The following is a 17387-nucleotide window of genomic DNA, read 5'->3' as shown; positions in this document are numbered from 1 at the left end:
ATCATGTCCCCCCTTTCCCTTCTGTCCTCCAGACTCTACAGATTGAGTTCATGAAGTCTTTCCTGATACGTTTTATGCTTAAGACCTTCCACGATTCTTGTAGCCCGTCTTTGGACCCGTTCAATTTTGTCAATATCTTTTTGTAGGTGAGGTCTCTAGAACTGAACACAGTATTCCAAATGTGGTCTCACCAGCGCTCTACTCTACTCTACTCTACTCTACTCTACTACTACCTCACTTGATCTTAAGAGTATCCCTGTGTTAATGCAGTTTAGGATTGCATTGGCTTTTTTGGCCGCTGCCACACACTATTGGATTATATTTAATTGATTGTTGGAACAAGGCAAGAGGGCATGTGGTTAGTAGAATTCGAGACCAAGGTATAAAGAATAAATTAGAATAAATAAAGAATATTATACTAATCTTTATATAATATGTAAATAGATATACTGCCCTTGAGTTAAAATGGTATATAGAAAATATGCCCCATTTTGGTGGAGGGGTATGAATGTTGTTTGGTGGTGGGCACTTTGAGAACTGAGCACATTGCTATATGTTCTGTGAATGTTTTACTGATATATTGTCATTGTAAAAATCAATTAAAATATTAAATTTAAAAAAAAAATTTAGTTGGTTGTCCACTAAGTCTCCAAGATCCCTCCCGCAGTTACTTCTACGAAGCCTGGTTTCACTCCGTCTATATGTGTCCTTTTGGTTTTTCTTACCTAAGTCTAACTTTACTTTGCTTTTTTTAAAAAAAATTAGTTTTAATTACAATATAAGACTCACACAACATAAAACAAGTGCTTTGTGAATTGTGCCCACCACCAGACAAACATTCATACCCCACCACCAATCGGGGATGTTTCTTGTATAAACCATTTTATTACTTTATATATATATAACTTTACTTTGCGATCGATGTGTGACCGCTAGAGCAAAAGTGTGTGGCCAGCCATCAGAAGTTTGAAACAGGATCATAAGCAGCTCTCCATAAGTCCGTCATAATTACAAATGTTCACTAAGCGGGTGTTCATAAATCAAGTATTGGAGCTAGAAAGTTCGTGAGCAGTAATACATACCTTTCTCGCAAAAAGTCTTCAAACTCTTTGCAGTTCTTCCTGCCGTCGTTCAAGTGTTGGACAATGCTGTCATATCCGGTTGTGCTGACCAAATCTGTTGTCTGAAAAAGAAAGTTTAAAACTTTGTTAGGTAAATAACATGCATTTTCCATGTTAGTGAAAAGAAGCAACCTGTTGTGATGTCAGGGTTCCAAATAGCATCTGAAATCAGAGTCCGAGGCACGGATTACCTCTTAGTTCCAATTTATTAAAAGAGCCACGCTGGCACATTTATTTTATTTTTTATTTATTTATTTTGTCCAATACACAATAATACACAATGAAGGTTATAGAGGATACACTCGAAGTAAAATATATCAAAGAAAGAATAGAAAACATAGGAATAAAATATATCAATGAGAGAATAGAAGAAAAGATATAGGGATAAAAGAGAGGATATAGGAGATATAGGAGAGACTATAGGACAGGGGACGAAAGGCACGCTAGTGTGCTTATGTATGCCCCTTACTGACCTCTTAGGAATCTGGAGAGGTCAACTGTGGATAGTCTAAGGGTAAAATGTTGTGGGTGTGAGAAACCCGAATCTAAAGCACAAGGGTTTCTCCACCCAGTTTAAAGTTCATTCCCTTGCTCCCACACCCACAAGTCCATCAGGTTGACCAGTTGTCTTCTGCTAATGTGTCCGCTACTCCCATCAGCTTCCGGGCAGGTACTGAACAAAAGATGACCTTGAGAATCTAGAAGGAATTTGTTATGGCTACATCCTACATCTCTCATGCAACAGCCCTTCCAAGTTCCTCTAGCAAGAATACATTCTAAAGCAGTGATGGTGAACCTTTTTTGGCTCGGGTGCCAACAGGGTATGTGGGGTCCTTGGTGGTTTCTGAGCTTGGTGGTTCCATCTGACCAGCTCAGCATCTGCTAATCGCTCAGCTGTCAGACCCATCAAATAGAGAAACATAGAAACATAGAAGATTGATGGCAGAAAAAGACCTCATGGTCTATCTAGTCTTCCTTTATACTATTTACTGTATTTTATCTTAGGATGGATAGATGTTTATCCCAGGCATGTTTAAATTCAGGTCCTGTGGATTTACCAACCACGTCTGCTAGAGGTTTGTTCCAAGGATCTACTACTCTTTCAGTCAAATAATATTTTCTCACGTTGCTTCTGATCGTTCCCCCAACTAACCTCAGATTGTGCCCCCTTGTTCTTGTGTTCATTTTCCTATTGAAAACACTTCCCTCCTGAACCTTATTTAACATATTTAAATGTTTCGATCATGTCCCCACTTTCCCTTCTGTCCTCCAGACTATACAGATTGAGTTCATTAAGTTTTTCCTGATACGTTTTATGCTTAAGGCCTCCCACCATTTTTGTAGCCCGTCTTTGGACCCGTTCAGTTTTATCAATATCTTTTTGTAGGTGAGGTCTCCAGAACTGAACACAGTGTTCCAAATGTGGTCTCACCAGGGCTCTATATAGCGGTATCACAATCTCCCTTTTCCTGCTTGTTATACCTCTAGCTATGCAGCCAAGCATCCTACTTGCTTTCTCTACCACTTGATCACACTGTCCACCCATGCCATAGGTTCGCCATCACTGTTCTAAAGGGTAAAGTGTGGCAGGCCAAAATCTCCAAGTCAACAATGGCTTTGGCCTAACATGTGGCCTGTCAGCCGCTGGCGCCTCCGGCAACCAAATCAGAGGAGTCGGGGGGGCGGGGGTCAGGGCCAGCATCAAGGCAACCTGAGAGCTCTGAGAGTTAGGAGGGAATGGAGCCAGCCACGATAGAAAGACATAGGTGGAGCCTGGACCGTCCATCAGCTCTCAGATGGAGAGTCAACAGTCCTAGGCCTAGAGGTGGCTGAGTACATTGAGCAACTCTCTGGAGCATCTCATATCACAAAGCCCCACAATCTAATCAAGATCCATCCAAATATAATTAGCCAAAAACAAATGATAACATATGAAGTCCTCTTAAATATTAAAGGAAGTCTAAAAACTAGAGAAAGACTTAAAAATGAAGGCATAGTTATAGATTGGCTACCATATTACCAAATTCAAAGTAGATACAAAAAAGACTTAGTGAAATTCGGAATATGTAAAAAACAAAATGAAATAGATAAAATATTAACAGGTCCTGACAAAAAAATCATTACCCAAATGTATAATTATCTACTAAACTACGAAAACATTGAAAAAATAGTTAAACCCAATATGATAGCTTGGATGACCAACTTTGGCTATGCGATCCAACTGGAAGACTGGGAAAAATTATGGTCAGTAAACTATAAAATGATGCTATCAATACCCTATAAAGAAAACCTCTGTAAAATGTTTTTTCGATGGCACTACGCGCCAGCGCGCTTAGCCAAAATAAATGTGAATGTAAGCAACAAATGTTGGAAGTGCAAAAAAGAGGTAGGAACATGCTTCCACATTTGGTGGCAATGTACGGAAGCAAAAAAATTCTGCACCCAAATTCAGACATGGATGGAAGAAATATTGGACTACAAACTTGAGATGAAACCAGAAATGTACTTACTAGGAATAATTAGAGGCAAACATAGTAAAGAAAATTATTATTTAATAAATCACATACTTACAGCTACAAGATTGGCTTATGCACAAGTATGGAAACAAGAAAAGACTCCAAACGAAGAAATGGTCATTAAAAAAATGTTAGACTGCGCCAAATTTAGCAAATTAACATATGAAATACAAAATCAACAAAATAAGGACTACTACAGAGTGTGGGAGAAACTGTACAATTGGGTGGAAACTAAAAAAAAAAAGCATAGTAAATAGAATTGTAAAAGATTAATTTTTTATGTATATAGGAAATTGTAAATGTTCAATGTTGTTTGTATGGTGTTTAAATGTTTGTATGTTAAAGATGTAATAATTTTTTTTTTTTTTTTTTTAAAGATCCATCCACTCATTGAGCCATTTTCTCAGCCACCCCAGAAACATTTCTGTTGTCACTGAAGTTTCTGGAAAACCAAATAAACAGAGACCTTCTTTCCTTGTAAACAGCCTCCATTTTATTTCCAGCGTTCTTCTCTGGTAATATTGAACTGCTAATGAGAGCTTACAAAATATTTGTCAGACCAATCCTAGAATACAGCTCGCCTGTATGGAATCTGTTGTATCCTTGTAAATAGTTTGGTTCCGTGTGGAAACGCTGTCTGAGCGAGAATCAGGAAGTCGCTCCTGATTGGCTCAGACGCGGCTGCTCTCTCTTTGGCGGGAACCGCAAATGTATAAAAGAAGCGGTTTCTCCCAGGTAGAGCAGACGGTATCCGCTGAAGTCACTTACCTTACTGAGCTGAAATAAAGGAACCGTTCTCACCTAACCCTGTCTCTGGGTCTACTTCACTGGCGACGACGGACGGAAGAACCACGCGTGCAGAATGAACAACCTACAGATCGGCCGGGCTCCCGAGTTCTTCGACCCGGAGAAATCCTCCTGGGACGCCTACATAGCCAAGTTCGAGATCTTCCTCGAGGCAGCGGGAATAAGGGACGCCGACGCCGAACGAAAGCGGGCCATCTTCCTGAACTACTGCGGTCCAGAAATCTTCGACCTCGCCCAGACGCTCACCGACCCGCTGCCAGCCAAATCCGCCGCTTGGGACGTCCTGCAAGCCAAGCTTGCGAGCCATTTCAAGCCAACGAAACCAGCCGTCGTTTTCCGGCACCAATTTTCCAGAATGGCTCAGCTCGAATCGGAATCCATCAATCAATTCGCAACGCGACTTCGAACGGTGCTTGCAAAATGCAAGTTTGATAACCGGAAGCTCGCCTCACCGATGCCTTAATCTTTGGCATGAGAAATGCCACGGTCAGGAACAAACTCCTCACCGAAGACGAGCCGACCCTACAGGCAGTAATCAAGCTGGCTCAAACCGCAGAGGTCGCCGACGCTGCTGCCAAAGAACTGAAGGAGCACGACAAGCGGGAGGTCATCGCCAAGATCGACTCCACGTTTTCCCGCGCCGAGGCCCCAGACGACCTCAGCCCACCAGCTCTCAACGAGGACAGCTGTTTCCTGCTGCAACAGGACCAGCCAAGACATCCCAGGTACCCTCGCCCCGTCGCCCCCTGTGCCGGCTGCCGAGGAAACCATCCGCGCCAACGATGCCCTTTCCGGGACGCCATTTGCCGCCGCTGCAACCGACGCGGCCATATCGCCGAAGCCTGCAGAGCAGCTGTGCCTGAAAAAGCCTTCTCCACTCCGCGTCCTCACTGTTTCCAGAATCAAACACCTCAACCGCGCGAAAACCGGTCTTTCCGGTTTTCCGGCCGCAAGAACTACCCAACCGCTAACCGCGACTACTCAAGAGGTAACAATCAATTTTCTGTGAATAACACAGCAACAAAAAATGGGGGCAAAATTGTAATTTCCCTGCTTTTGAACAACAAACCATGTTCTATGGAACTTGATACGGGGTCTAAATACACCATTATGCCGTGGGAAAAGCTTAAACTATATATGCCTAACCTCTCCAAATCTGAGCTAGTACAAACCTCGTTGGTAATTAGAGATTTTCAAGGGGGAATAATTCATGTTTTAGGCCAAGTGAATGTACCTATCGTGTTTAAAAATGTTAAATGTACCCTACCAATGATTGTTGTTACAGGGGCTAAACACTCCCTCCTGGGGTTGGCTTGGATGGAACCTTTGGGAATTGAAATTTCTGGTATTTGTACTGTTAACTCTGATAGCATGCCTAACTTTTTACAAGAATTCCCAGAAGTGTTTAGCCCCACCTTGGGATCGTATAAAGGGTCCCCTATCTCGTTTTCTATTGACCCCAAGGTCCCGCCTGTACGGCTCAAACCTCGCAGGGTACCCCTTCCGCTCCTCCCCAAACTAGACCTACAGCTGGATAAGCTCATAAGCCAAGGCATTTTAATTCCTGTAGAGCAGGGGCCATGGGAAACACCCATAGTCACGCCTCTGAAACCTGATGGCTCCTTAAGGGTTTGCGCTGACTATAAATCTACGCTCAACAAAGCCCTCCAACATCACCCTTACCCCATTCCTGTGGTACAACAGCTCCTTCACTCCCTGGGGGAAGGGAAAAGGTTCGCAAAAATCGATTTAGCGCAAGCTTACCAACAGCTCCCTGTCGATGAACCGACAGCACGCACACAGACAATTGTAACCCACAGGGGTGCCTTTAAATGTACCAGATTACAGTTTGGAGTAAGCATAGCCCCAGGGATATTCCAAAGCATAATGGAACGGTTGTTATCAGGGATTAAAGGGGCCATTCCCTATTTTGATGACATCTTAATTGCAGGGGAAAACCAAGAGCAGCTCAACAAAAGAATAAGGGAAGTACTTCAGAGACTGCAGGACAAAGGGCTAAGAATCAAACCTGACAAATGTGTGTGGGGAACCAACAGTGTAGAATTCCTAGGTTATAAAATCGATGGGGAAGGTATCCACCCCACTACTGAAAAATTGAGAGCCATTAGAGAAGCCCCAGAACCACAAAATAAGACAGAATTGCAAGCTTTTTTAGGCCTTCTTAACTTTTACTCCGTCTTTTTAAAACAGAAGGCAACAGCAGCAGAGCCTCTACACCGTTTGCTCCAGAAGGAAACCCCTTGGACATGGGGGAGAACTGAACACGAAGCCTTTATACAAATTAAACAGTTGCTAACTTCTAAAAGTGTGGTAGTCCAGTATAGTACTTCGCTACCCATCAGGCTTACGTGCGATGCTTCCCCATATGGCGTGGGAGGGGTCTTGACACACGTTTTACCAAATAATACAGAGGCCCCAATTGCCTTCTTTTCGAGAACAATGACCAATACTGAGAGGAATTACAGCCAACTCGATAAGGAGGCTCTAGCTTTAGTGGCAGGAGTGAAGAAGTTCCATAATTACCTCTTTGGCAGGAGTTTTTAATTGGTTACCGACCACAAGCCCTTACTAGGCCTCTTAGCCCCCAACAAACCTACTCCCCCATTTATGTCCCCAAGGTTAATCAGATGGGCCCTTTTCCTCTCAGGATACCAGTACGAGCTCATTCATAAAGGGGGTAAAACCATCAACCATGCAGATGGTCTCAGTAGGTGCCCCATGGCAGAGTTAGTAGAGGACCCTGCCCCGTCTGCGGATGTCCTAATGATAGAACTTGAAGACAACCCACTAACCACTGCAAGGGAAGTGGCTGCACACACGCAGCAAGACCCAATCCTAAAAAAGGTAGTAAACTGTGTACTTAAGGGGTGGCAGAACGACTCTGTGGAACCTGAATTGTGTGATTTCAAAACCAAAAGACTAGAATTGTCATATGTAAAAGGTTGCCTGTTGTGGGGTGATAGAGTAATCATTCCTGGAAGTCTAAAGACCAAAGTACTCAAAATGTTGCATGTGGGCCATCCTGGGATTGTCAGGATGAAGGGCCTAGCTAGGGGGCACTTATGGTGGCCAGGTTTGGACACTGATATTGAAAACTGGGTAGCCAAATGTGATCCATGCCAAGAGTCACGGCCTAATCCCCCCAAAACAACTCCAGCAGAGTGGGAACAACCGGCAGGGCCATGCTCCAGGGTCCATATTGATTTTGCAGGGCCAGTGGGGTCACAATACTTTCTAATAGTAGTTGATGCATTTTCCAAGTGGGTGGAAATCATAGCAATGAACAATATAACTACAAGTGCCACCATTAAGGTTCTGCGCCGTTTGTTTGCCACCCATGGTTGTCCTGATATCTTAGTGTCTGACAATGGGCCCCAATTGACAGCCAGGCAATTTGAATTGTTCTTAGATAATTTAGGAATCAGACATGCGCTTATCTCACCTTACTCACCCTGGGCTAATGGTTTGGCAGAACGTTACGTTCGGGTGGCAAAGGAAGCTTTACGCAGATCAGGCCCTGGAGATGTACAACAGAATTTGGACCAGTTTTTGTTAACCCAGCATATTACCCCAAACTCTCACACGCAGATAAGCCCTGCTGAGATACTGATGGGAAGGAAACTGAGGTCCCCCCTGGATAGGTTACACCCAAGGTTTTGTACCAAAAATCCTATGTATGTGAACCCTGAGAGACAAATGTATTTGGGGCAAAATGTGTTTGTAAAGAATTTTGATGGGAGTGTAAATTGGATGAAAGGAAAAATTGTACAACAGACCGCTCCAAAAACATATATTGTTAAGTTAGAGGATGGTCGAATGTGGAAGCGGCACATTGACCATGTACGTAAGCGCATGGGAAACTCATCGGAACAACCCGCTGAAACAGATCCTCCCACTTTAACAGACTGTAACGCGCAACCCGATTTAATAGACTGGCAAATGGACTTATCGGGTCAGGAAGGATCCTCCAGCGACGCCGAACCATCTTCATCCTCCGAGGTCAGTCTTGTGCCGGTTAGATCAACCCAGCAGGCCGGAGCCCAAACCAGGCCCCAGCCGCACCGGGAAAGCGCAAACGAACCGACCTCCACCGTCGGCAGCGAGGACTCAATTGAACTGCGCAGGTCGGAGCGAGCCTCGCGAAGACCCAGCAGATTGGATGACTTCGTCACGTGGCTTTCGTGATTGATGTATCCTGACTAAGGAGGGAGGGGTGTTGTATCCTTGTAAATAGTTTGGTTCCGTGTGGAAACGCTGTCTGAGCAAGAATCAGGAAGTCGCTCCTGATTGGCTCAGACGCGGCTGCTCTCTCTTTGGCGGGAACCGCAAATGTATAAAAGAAGCGGTTTCTCCCAGGTAGAGCAGACGGTATCCGCTGAAGTCACTTACCTTACTGAGCTGAAATAAAGGAACCGTTCTCACCTAACCCTGTCTCTGGATCTACTTCAGAATCCACACTGCATATCTGACATCAACACAACTGAGAGAGTCCAGAAATATTTCACAAGAAGAGTCCTTCATTCCTCTTCTCACAACAAAATTCCTTACTCCGCCAGACTTGAAATTCATCGATTACACAACTTACAACTGCATCGTCTCCGTTCTGACTGAACTATAGTTCATAAAATCATATACCAAAATGTCCTACCTGTTAACGACTACTTCACCTTCAACCGCAACAACACACAAACACGAAATAGATTTAAACTAAATGTCAACCCCTCCAAACGTGACTGCAAAAAATACGACTTCAGCAACAGAGTAATCATCACCTGGAATGCACTACCTGATTCTGTGGTTTCTACTCCTAACCCCAAAACCTTTAACCTTAGACTATCTACAATTGACCTCTCCCCCTTTCTAAGAGGTCTGTAAGGGGCGTGCATAAGCCTACCGTCCCTGTCCCCTTTGTTACTTTTTATCATTACTTATCTAATGTTTAATATGTACAAATTACCACCCTATAATTGTTTGACTAAGTAAGTAAGTAAGTAAGTAAGTAAGTAAGTAAGTAAGTAAGTAAGTAAGTAAGTAAGTAAATAAATAAGAAAGAAAGAAAGAAAGAAAGAAAGAAAGAAAGAAAGAAAGAAAGAAAGAAAGAAAGAAAGAAAGAAAGAGAGAGAGGTTCAGGATGCCAGGTGTTCTTTTGCCCCCCAAATGCATTCTCTTAGGATCAAGGAGGGAGGCCTGAAGATTAAAACACTCTTTTTCAATTTGGGCAGTTTTCCAGACATGTTGACTTCAACTCCCAGAAATCCCAGCCTACGTAGCCCTAGCTGGGAATTTTGGGAAGTGGAGTGCCCCTACTTGGAAGCATCTAGGTTAAGAAACACTATGTTAAAGATTAAACTATTGATGGCATGGCCCATTTGGGGGATTATTGCTAAGTTTCTTGGTAGCGTGGTGGGTCGGTCTGCCTTCAGTTCTCTTTTAAAATTTCAATTTCCTCAAAAGTTTACATAACAAACCCAAAAGGGCCACTACCGTTTGGAGCACTTCCCTGCCAGCGTGAGAAACAAGCAATTCTTTTTTTTTCCTTCTTCTTTCTTTCTTTCTTTCCTTCTTTCTTTTTTCTTTCTTTCTTCCTTTCTTTCTTCCTTTCTTTCTTTCTTTCTTTCTTTCCTTCTTTCTCTTTTCTTTCTTTCTTTCTTTTCTTTCCTTCTTTTCTTTCCTTCTTTCTTTCTTTTCTTTCCTTCCTTCTTTCCTTCCTTCTTTCTTTCTTTTCTTTCCTTCTTTCTTTCTTTTCTTTCCTTCTTTCTTTCTTTTCTTTCCTTCTTTCTTTCTTTCCTTCTTTCTTTCTTTCTTTCTTTCTTTCCTTCCTTCCTTCCTTCTTTCCTTCCTTCCTTCCTTCCTTCCTTTGTTTCTTTCTCCCTAAGGACTCTGGGCTCCTTACAACCAAAAATATAACATCCAAATAATACTAAAAACCTGTAAAACACTTTAAAAACAATTAAAATGAAAGAGTGAAACCCTTGCATACTCTTTATGGCCGGATCTCGGTGGTTACCATCATCGGATCTACGGCCCACAGCCTGCCGGAAAAGCCCACTCTTTACCGCTTTCTGGAGGGTCAGTAGGGTTGGGGTGCTCCATATCTGAGAAGGTAACTAGTTCCAGAGAGTTGGAGCAGCCACGGAGAAGGCCCTCGCCGGCAGACCCACTAGCCGACACTGATTGGCTGACGGGACCCAGAGAAGACCAACTCTGTGGGCCCTTACCGGCTACTGGGTGTCAGGAATTAAAAATCCATAGGTAATACTGTATCTCAATGCAGAAAGTATGACTGTCCAGTCTCTGTTTGAAGACCTCCAGTGAAGGCGAGCTCACCACCTCCTGTGGCAAACTGTTCCACCGGTTTATCACCCTTACCGTCAGAAAGTTCCTTCCAAATCTATTATTCTATTCTATTTTGTCAAGGTTTCTGCAGAAGAGGTTTACATTGTTTTCTTCTTAGGGCTGAGGGAGAGTGACCGCCCAAAGGTCAGTTTCCTTTGCTCCTGACGTGGGACACAAGTTCAGCAGAAAACATATGCATCTGCTCATTTGTTCATCTTTTCTTTCCAATAAGGTTTGGAAAAACGTAGCTTTTGTGGGTCTTCTTTTCGTCCCTTTCTGAAATACAGTATTCATCCAGGAAAACATTATGACCTCTTCACCTTCGGGTGAAAAAGATCAATGCAAATAACATATCCAGAAACTAAACCCTTTGCTAATTTCCTAGACTTTGCGTATTCAAATATTTTTGAATATCATTTGCAGCTTCCCTTTTTTTTTTTTTTTTGCATACATGCTGGATGTTTTGTGTTTCAGTTTTTGAGAAATACAATATTTTGGTTTGGTTTGGTTTTTTGATCTGGTAGAACTTTGTTCTCTGCAGAAAAGCTCGCTTTTTACTTTTAGAGATTTGCTCTTAAACTCCCTGGCAACCTGCGCGACTTTCTTGAGCCCTTCCTGCCTTCGTATTTTTTTCTGGAGTTTAAAGCTTAAAGTTTAAAATAATTTTTGGGTGTCCTGGCTTCTTGTAAATAGCTTCCTTTTTTTAAAAAACGAATCCTGTCTTTTGAGGAAGTTTCTCCTGAAGTCAAAAGTGACTGGTCTTCTGGGGTAATTTTCCAAGCCATTTCAATAGAAAAGAATATTTGTACCTCAGGCTTGAATTGCAGAATCCTTGGTATTTTCTGAGTTTTTGGCAGACATCTGATTACCTAACTAGGCAACATCATCAGAGCTAGTGAGTGTAGGGTTTGCTTTCTGCTCATACGCAGTAGTTTGCGGGTTGTGAGTCCTTCCTAGTGAAGTTGGACCTAGGGGTTCAGGTGGGCTTGTTGCTCACATACCTGCCTCCCAGCTGCGGGTCAACAGCCCTGTCTGTGCTGCTCGAGGAGGTGGCCAGGTTGGCGGTGGGATTCCCCAGACTCATTGTCTTGGGGGATTTTAACATGCCGTCATTCGGTGAAATCTCTGGGTGAGCGCAGGAGTTCATGGCCACCATGACAGCCATGGACCTGACTCAAGTAGTACAGGGTCCGACTCACGAGGGGGGGCACGCATCCGACATGGTATTCCTCTCTGAGCAATTGAGTAATGGTCTGATATCAAGGGGCTTAGAAGTGTTGTCTTTGTCATGGTCAGACCATTTTCTACTGCGGCTTGACTTCCTGGCTCCAATCCTTCCCCGCAGGGAGACAGAACCGATTAGGCAGTTCCGCCCCAGGCGCCTGATGGACCCAGAGGGCTTTCAGAGGGTTATTCCAGAGGCACTCATCCACAGTTCGGCGGAGTCTCTTGCCGAGGCCTGGAACAAGGCTGCAGCGGAGGCTCTTGACCATGTTACACCAACACTCCGCAGTCTGCATTGGTTGCCGATCAATTTCCGGTCACAATTCAAAGTGTTTTAATTTAATTAAACATCAGAATTTTGGATCCCCCAAAAGGCACTGAAGTTCCTGCAGTTTCCGGCAGACCAACCATACAACTATAGATGTAGAGAGATGAAATTTTGGCAGTGGTTCTCAACCCTTCTACTGCTGCGACTCCTTAATTCAGTTCCTCGGGTTGTGGTGACCCCCAACAATAAGTCTAGCGCCAATTCTCTCAACAGAGCTTTAGGCTGATTGGCAGGAAGGTCAGAGGGACAGCCCCACGGTAAACTCCTGATTGGTCGGATTGTAAACATATGTTCCAAGGCGCCAGAATAGAAGCTTTATTTCCCAACACCATGGGAAATTTGTCTCTTTTTTTTAGTTCTGCACAGCTGACTGAGGAATTCTGGGAGTTGAAGTCCACATAAGAACATAAGAAGAGCCATGCTGAATCAGGCCAAAGCCCAGCGAGTCCAGCATTCTGTGTCACAATTGTCCATGGGGATCTTGAGCAGAAAGAGAAGGCAAAATCCTCCCTTTCCCTTGACCTCCAACAAATGTACTCAAGGGAATCCTGCCTGCCCTCAACCAACATAGAGGCGGCACATGGACATCCGTTTCAACAACTTAGCATCCATGAATCTGTCTGATCCTGCCTTGAAGCTATCCATAAACCAACGACACGTCTTCAAGCTGGCAAGGAGTATTTATTTGCTTATTTGTTTGTTTATATCCTGCCTATCTATCTATCTATCTCTCCATCCATCCATCCATCCATCCATCCATTCATTCATTCATTCATTCATTCGATTTTTATGCTGCCCTTCTCCTTGGACTCAGGGCGGCTTACAACATGTTAGAAATAGCACTTTTTAAAAACAGAGCCAGCTTATTGCTCCCACAATCCGGGTCCTCATTTTACCCACCTCGGAAGGATGGAAGGTTGAGTCAACCTCGAGCCGGTGATGAGATTTGAACCGCTGACCTACAGATCTACAGTCAGCTTCAGTGGCCTGCAGTACTGCACTCTACCTGCTGCGCCACCTCGGCTCTTTTTGTTACTTTTATAAACTCAAGGCAATGAAAACAGGCAATGCATCTTCCTCCTGTTTGTTTCTACAACCACCACCCTGTCACTTGGTTTTGAGTTGAGAAAGAGAGTAACTGACCCCAAAGTCACCCAGATGGCTTTCGTGCCTATGACGGGACTAGACAACTCATGGTTTCCCGCTTCCTGCACTAGTCTGATGCTTTAATTAATCCACTATAGGTTGAGAAATATGGATCTAAGCCAGGGGTAGGCAGAGTTGGCTCTTCTATCACATGTGGACTTCAATTCCCAGAATTCCTGAGCTAGCATGACTGGCTCAGGAATTCTGGGAGTTGAAGTCCACAAGTCATAGAAGAACCATCTTTGCCTAGCTCTGGTCTAAGCCATTTCAGACAAGTGACTGTCTGGTCTCTTCTTAAAAACCTCCAGTGATGAAGCACCCCTCCCCAACTTCTGGTGGCAAGTCATTCCACTGGTTAATTGTCCTCCCTGTTAGAAAGTTTCTCCTTACTTTCAGATTGATTAGTTTCTTGCCTTGCCTTCTGGTGCTTTGGAGCAGTGTTTCCTAACCTTGGCAACTTGGAGATATCTGACTTCAACTCCCAGAATTCCCCAGCCAGCATTCGCTGGCTGGGGAATTCTGGGAGTTGAAGTCCAAATATCTTCAAGTTGCCAAGGTTGGGAAACACTGCTTTGGAGGATAGGTCGACCCCTTCCTCTTTATGGCAGCCCCTCAAATATTGGAAGACTGTTATCAATGCAGCACTGTAAGTTACTACTACTGCTGACTCCCGGCTGCCTGCAATTTGGCAGTTCGAATCTCACCAGGCTCAAGGTTCACTCAGCCTTCCATCCTTCCAAGGTGGGTAAAATAAGGAGCCAAATTTCTGGGGACAAGAGGCTGCCTCTGTAAACCACCTAGAGTGGGTTGTCAAAGCACCGTGAAGCGGTATAAAAGTGCTATTGCTACCATGTTTTCCGCCCCCCCCCCCAATAATTCTTTTTTCTCTAGACCAGTGGTCAACAACCAGTGGTCTATGGTAGCCACTGGTGGTCCGTGAGAAAATGTTGGTGGTCCGCAGAAAAAAATATTTGCAATAGAAGTCGAATTGTTTGTGGATGGAATGGATATTTTTTTTATTTATTTATTTATTTATTGGATTTATATGCTGCCCCTCTCCGAAAACTTGGGGCGGCATATAATGATATGAGTGTATTTTAATTGGTTTTTAGATTTTAATTTTAATTAATTGGATTCCAATGTACATTGTTTTTTTATATGTTGTAAGCCACCCCGAGTCTTCGGAGAAGGACAGCATATGAATCCAAATCAATCCAATTTAAATGCTTTTTAATATTAGCTTTGTTATACTGTGTTATTTTGTCGTGAGCCGTTCTGAGTCCACGGAGAGGGGCGGCATACAAATCTAATTAATAATAATGATAATACTAATGATAATGATAATAAGCACCAATAATATGCACCAAGACAAATTCCTTGTGTGTCCAATCACACTTGGCCAATAAAAATTCTATTCTATTCTATTGTAGAAACATAGAAACATAGAAACACATAAGTCTCACAGCAGAAAAAGACCTCATGGTCCATCTAGTCTGCCCTTATACTATTTTCTGTATTTTATCTTAGGATGGATATATGTTTATTATTGTACTCTATTCTATAATAATAATAATAATAATAATAATAATAATAATAATAATAATAATAATAATAATAATAGAAACATAGAAGATTGACGGCAGAAAAAGACCTCATGGTCCATCTAGTCTGCCCTTATACTATTTTCTGTATTTTATCTTAGGATGGATATATGTTTATTATTGTACTCTATTCTATAATAATAATAATAATAATAATAATAATAATAATAATAATAATAATAGAAACATAGAAGATTGACAGCAGAAAAAGACCTCATGGTCCATCTAGTCTGCCCTTATACTATTTTCTGTATTTTATCTTAGGATGGATATATGTTTATTATTGTACTCTATTCTATAATAATAATAATAATAATCATAATCATAATCATAATAGAAACATAGAAGATTGACGGCAGAAAAAGACCTCATGGTCCATCTAGTCTGCCCTTATACTATTTTCTGTATTTTATCTTACAATGGATATATGTTTATTATTCTATTCTATTCTATTCTATTCTATTAATAATAATAATAATAATAATAATAATAATAATAATAATAATAATAATAATAATAATAATAATAATAATAGAAACATAGAAGTCTGACGGCAGAAAAAGACCTCATGGTCCATCTAGTCTGCCCTTATACTATTTTCTGTATTTTATCTTACAATGGATATATGTTTATTATTGTACTCTATTCTATTCTAATAATAATAATAATAATAATAATAATAATAATAATAATAATAATAATAATAATAGAAACATAGAAGATTGACGGCAGAAAAAGACCTCACGGTCCATCTAGTCTGCCTTTATACTATTTCTTGTATTTTATCTTAGGATAGATAGATGTTTATCCCAGGCATGTTTAAATTCAGTTCCGGTGGATTTACCAACCACGTCTGTTGGAAGTTTGTTCCAAGCATCTACTACTCTATACTACTACTACTCTATACTCTAAATCATTATCATCATCATCATCAATACAAACATACATACATACATGAATAAAATTAAAATTAATTAATTAATTAATAATAATAATAATAATAACAACAACAACCAATACAAACATACATACATATATAAAATTAAAATAAAATAAATTAAATTAAAAAAATTAAATAGATACTCCAGCTGGCTTAGTTCAACCCATAAGAAAACTTTCTGAGGAAAACTCCCTCAAAAGCATCGTGAGAAACCCGTTCGTTCCCGAGCTGCCACCCCGATCCCGAAAACAGGCGTCCCGTCCCCGTCCCCTCGAACCAAGGCGGCGACGGTTCCCCATCACCGAAGCGGCCTTCCCCAAACCGGCCGCCCCCCGCTTCTCTCCCCGTCTCCAGCCGTTCCCCGAGTCCCTCCGGAGCAGCCTTCCGCTTCCCACCGACCGAGGCGGGACCCCCGTCGGCGGTGGCTGCAAGCGGGGCGGACCCCCCGCCTCCCCCCTACCGCCGCCCCGGTGCTCACCCACCCAGAAGTTGTCCTTGAAGAGGGTTTCCCTCATGGCGGCGGCTGCCGAGGGGCGAAAGGCGAAGCTCGAGTATCCGACGGTCTGGACGGCTGGGATCCCCGTTTCCTCTCCCTCCCGGGAAGGAAGGGACGGGCCGCCGGCCGAGTCTCCGCCCGCTCGCCCAAGTTGCCACCGAGGGCGCCGGGCGGCCGCAGAGGGGAACTGCCGGCTAGCCGCCTTTTTCCTTCGGCCGCTGGTTTTTGACACAATCGACAAATCGCAACACAATTGGGGGGAAGGCTTGGTCGGTTTTTAACCTTGACTCAGCAGGCCTGGCAGGAATCGAGGCTCTGCGATTTGGGGGGAGAGGGAGGGGGGGCAGATCGGTAGACTAAAGGGTTTTTTTTAAAAAAAGTTCTTAAAACTTTTTTTAAATTTAAATTCACCTTTTTGTAAAAAAAATAAAATTTTAATGCATTGCATTGGCGCCCTTCAGTCTCAAAAGACCAATATTTGTAGTTTGTTTATTTATTCATTCATTCATTCACTCACTCACTCACTCACTCAAACTTATTTATTTATTCATTCATTCATTCATTCACTCAAACTTATTTATTTATTTATTTATTTATTTCATTTATATGCCCTCTGCACTTCTAGTACAGTACTACTAGTTTTTTCCTCATCATTCCTATAACCCAATTCCTTCCACTTAGGACTGTATGACTGTAACTTGTTGCTTGTATCCTAAGATGTGTATTAATATTGTTTCCTCATTGCTTATTTGACCCCTATGACAATCTTTAAGTGTTGTACCTCATGATTCTTGACAAATCTATATTTTCTTTCAGGTACACTGAGAGCATCTGCACCAAGACAAATTCCT

General features: G+C 42.6%; 1 protein-coding gene across 1 annotated transcript in view; it reads right to left on the bottom strand.

Annotated features, from left to right (window-relative positions):
• The window catches only part of PSTPIP2 (proline-serine-threonine phosphatase interacting protein 2), a 55899-nt gene extending 39159 nt beyond the window's left edge, over positions 1-16740 (bottom strand). The window contains exons 1-2 of the mRNA XM_070736425.1: positions 16523-16740; positions 1083-1183 (exon numbers count right to left, since the gene is read on the bottom strand). Of these exons, the coding sequence (XP_070592526.1) occupies positions 1083-1183; positions 16523-16555 (134 nt within the window). The 5' untranslated portion in view covers positions 16556-16740. The remainder of the gene's footprint in view (positions 1-1082; positions 1184-16522) is intronic.
• Positions 16741-17387: the final 647 nt, after the last annotated feature.

This window comes from Erythrolamprus reginae, chromosome 2 (assembly GCF_031021105.1).
Source record: "Erythrolamprus reginae isolate rEryReg1 chromosome 2, rEryReg1.hap1, whole genome shotgun sequence".
Lineage (NCBI taxonomy): Eukaryota > Metazoa > Chordata > Lepidosauria > Squamata > Dipsadidae > Erythrolamprus > Erythrolamprus reginae.
The sequence above is the reverse complement of the archived record's forward strand: the minus strand, read 5'-3'. Positions and strand labels throughout refer to the sequence as shown.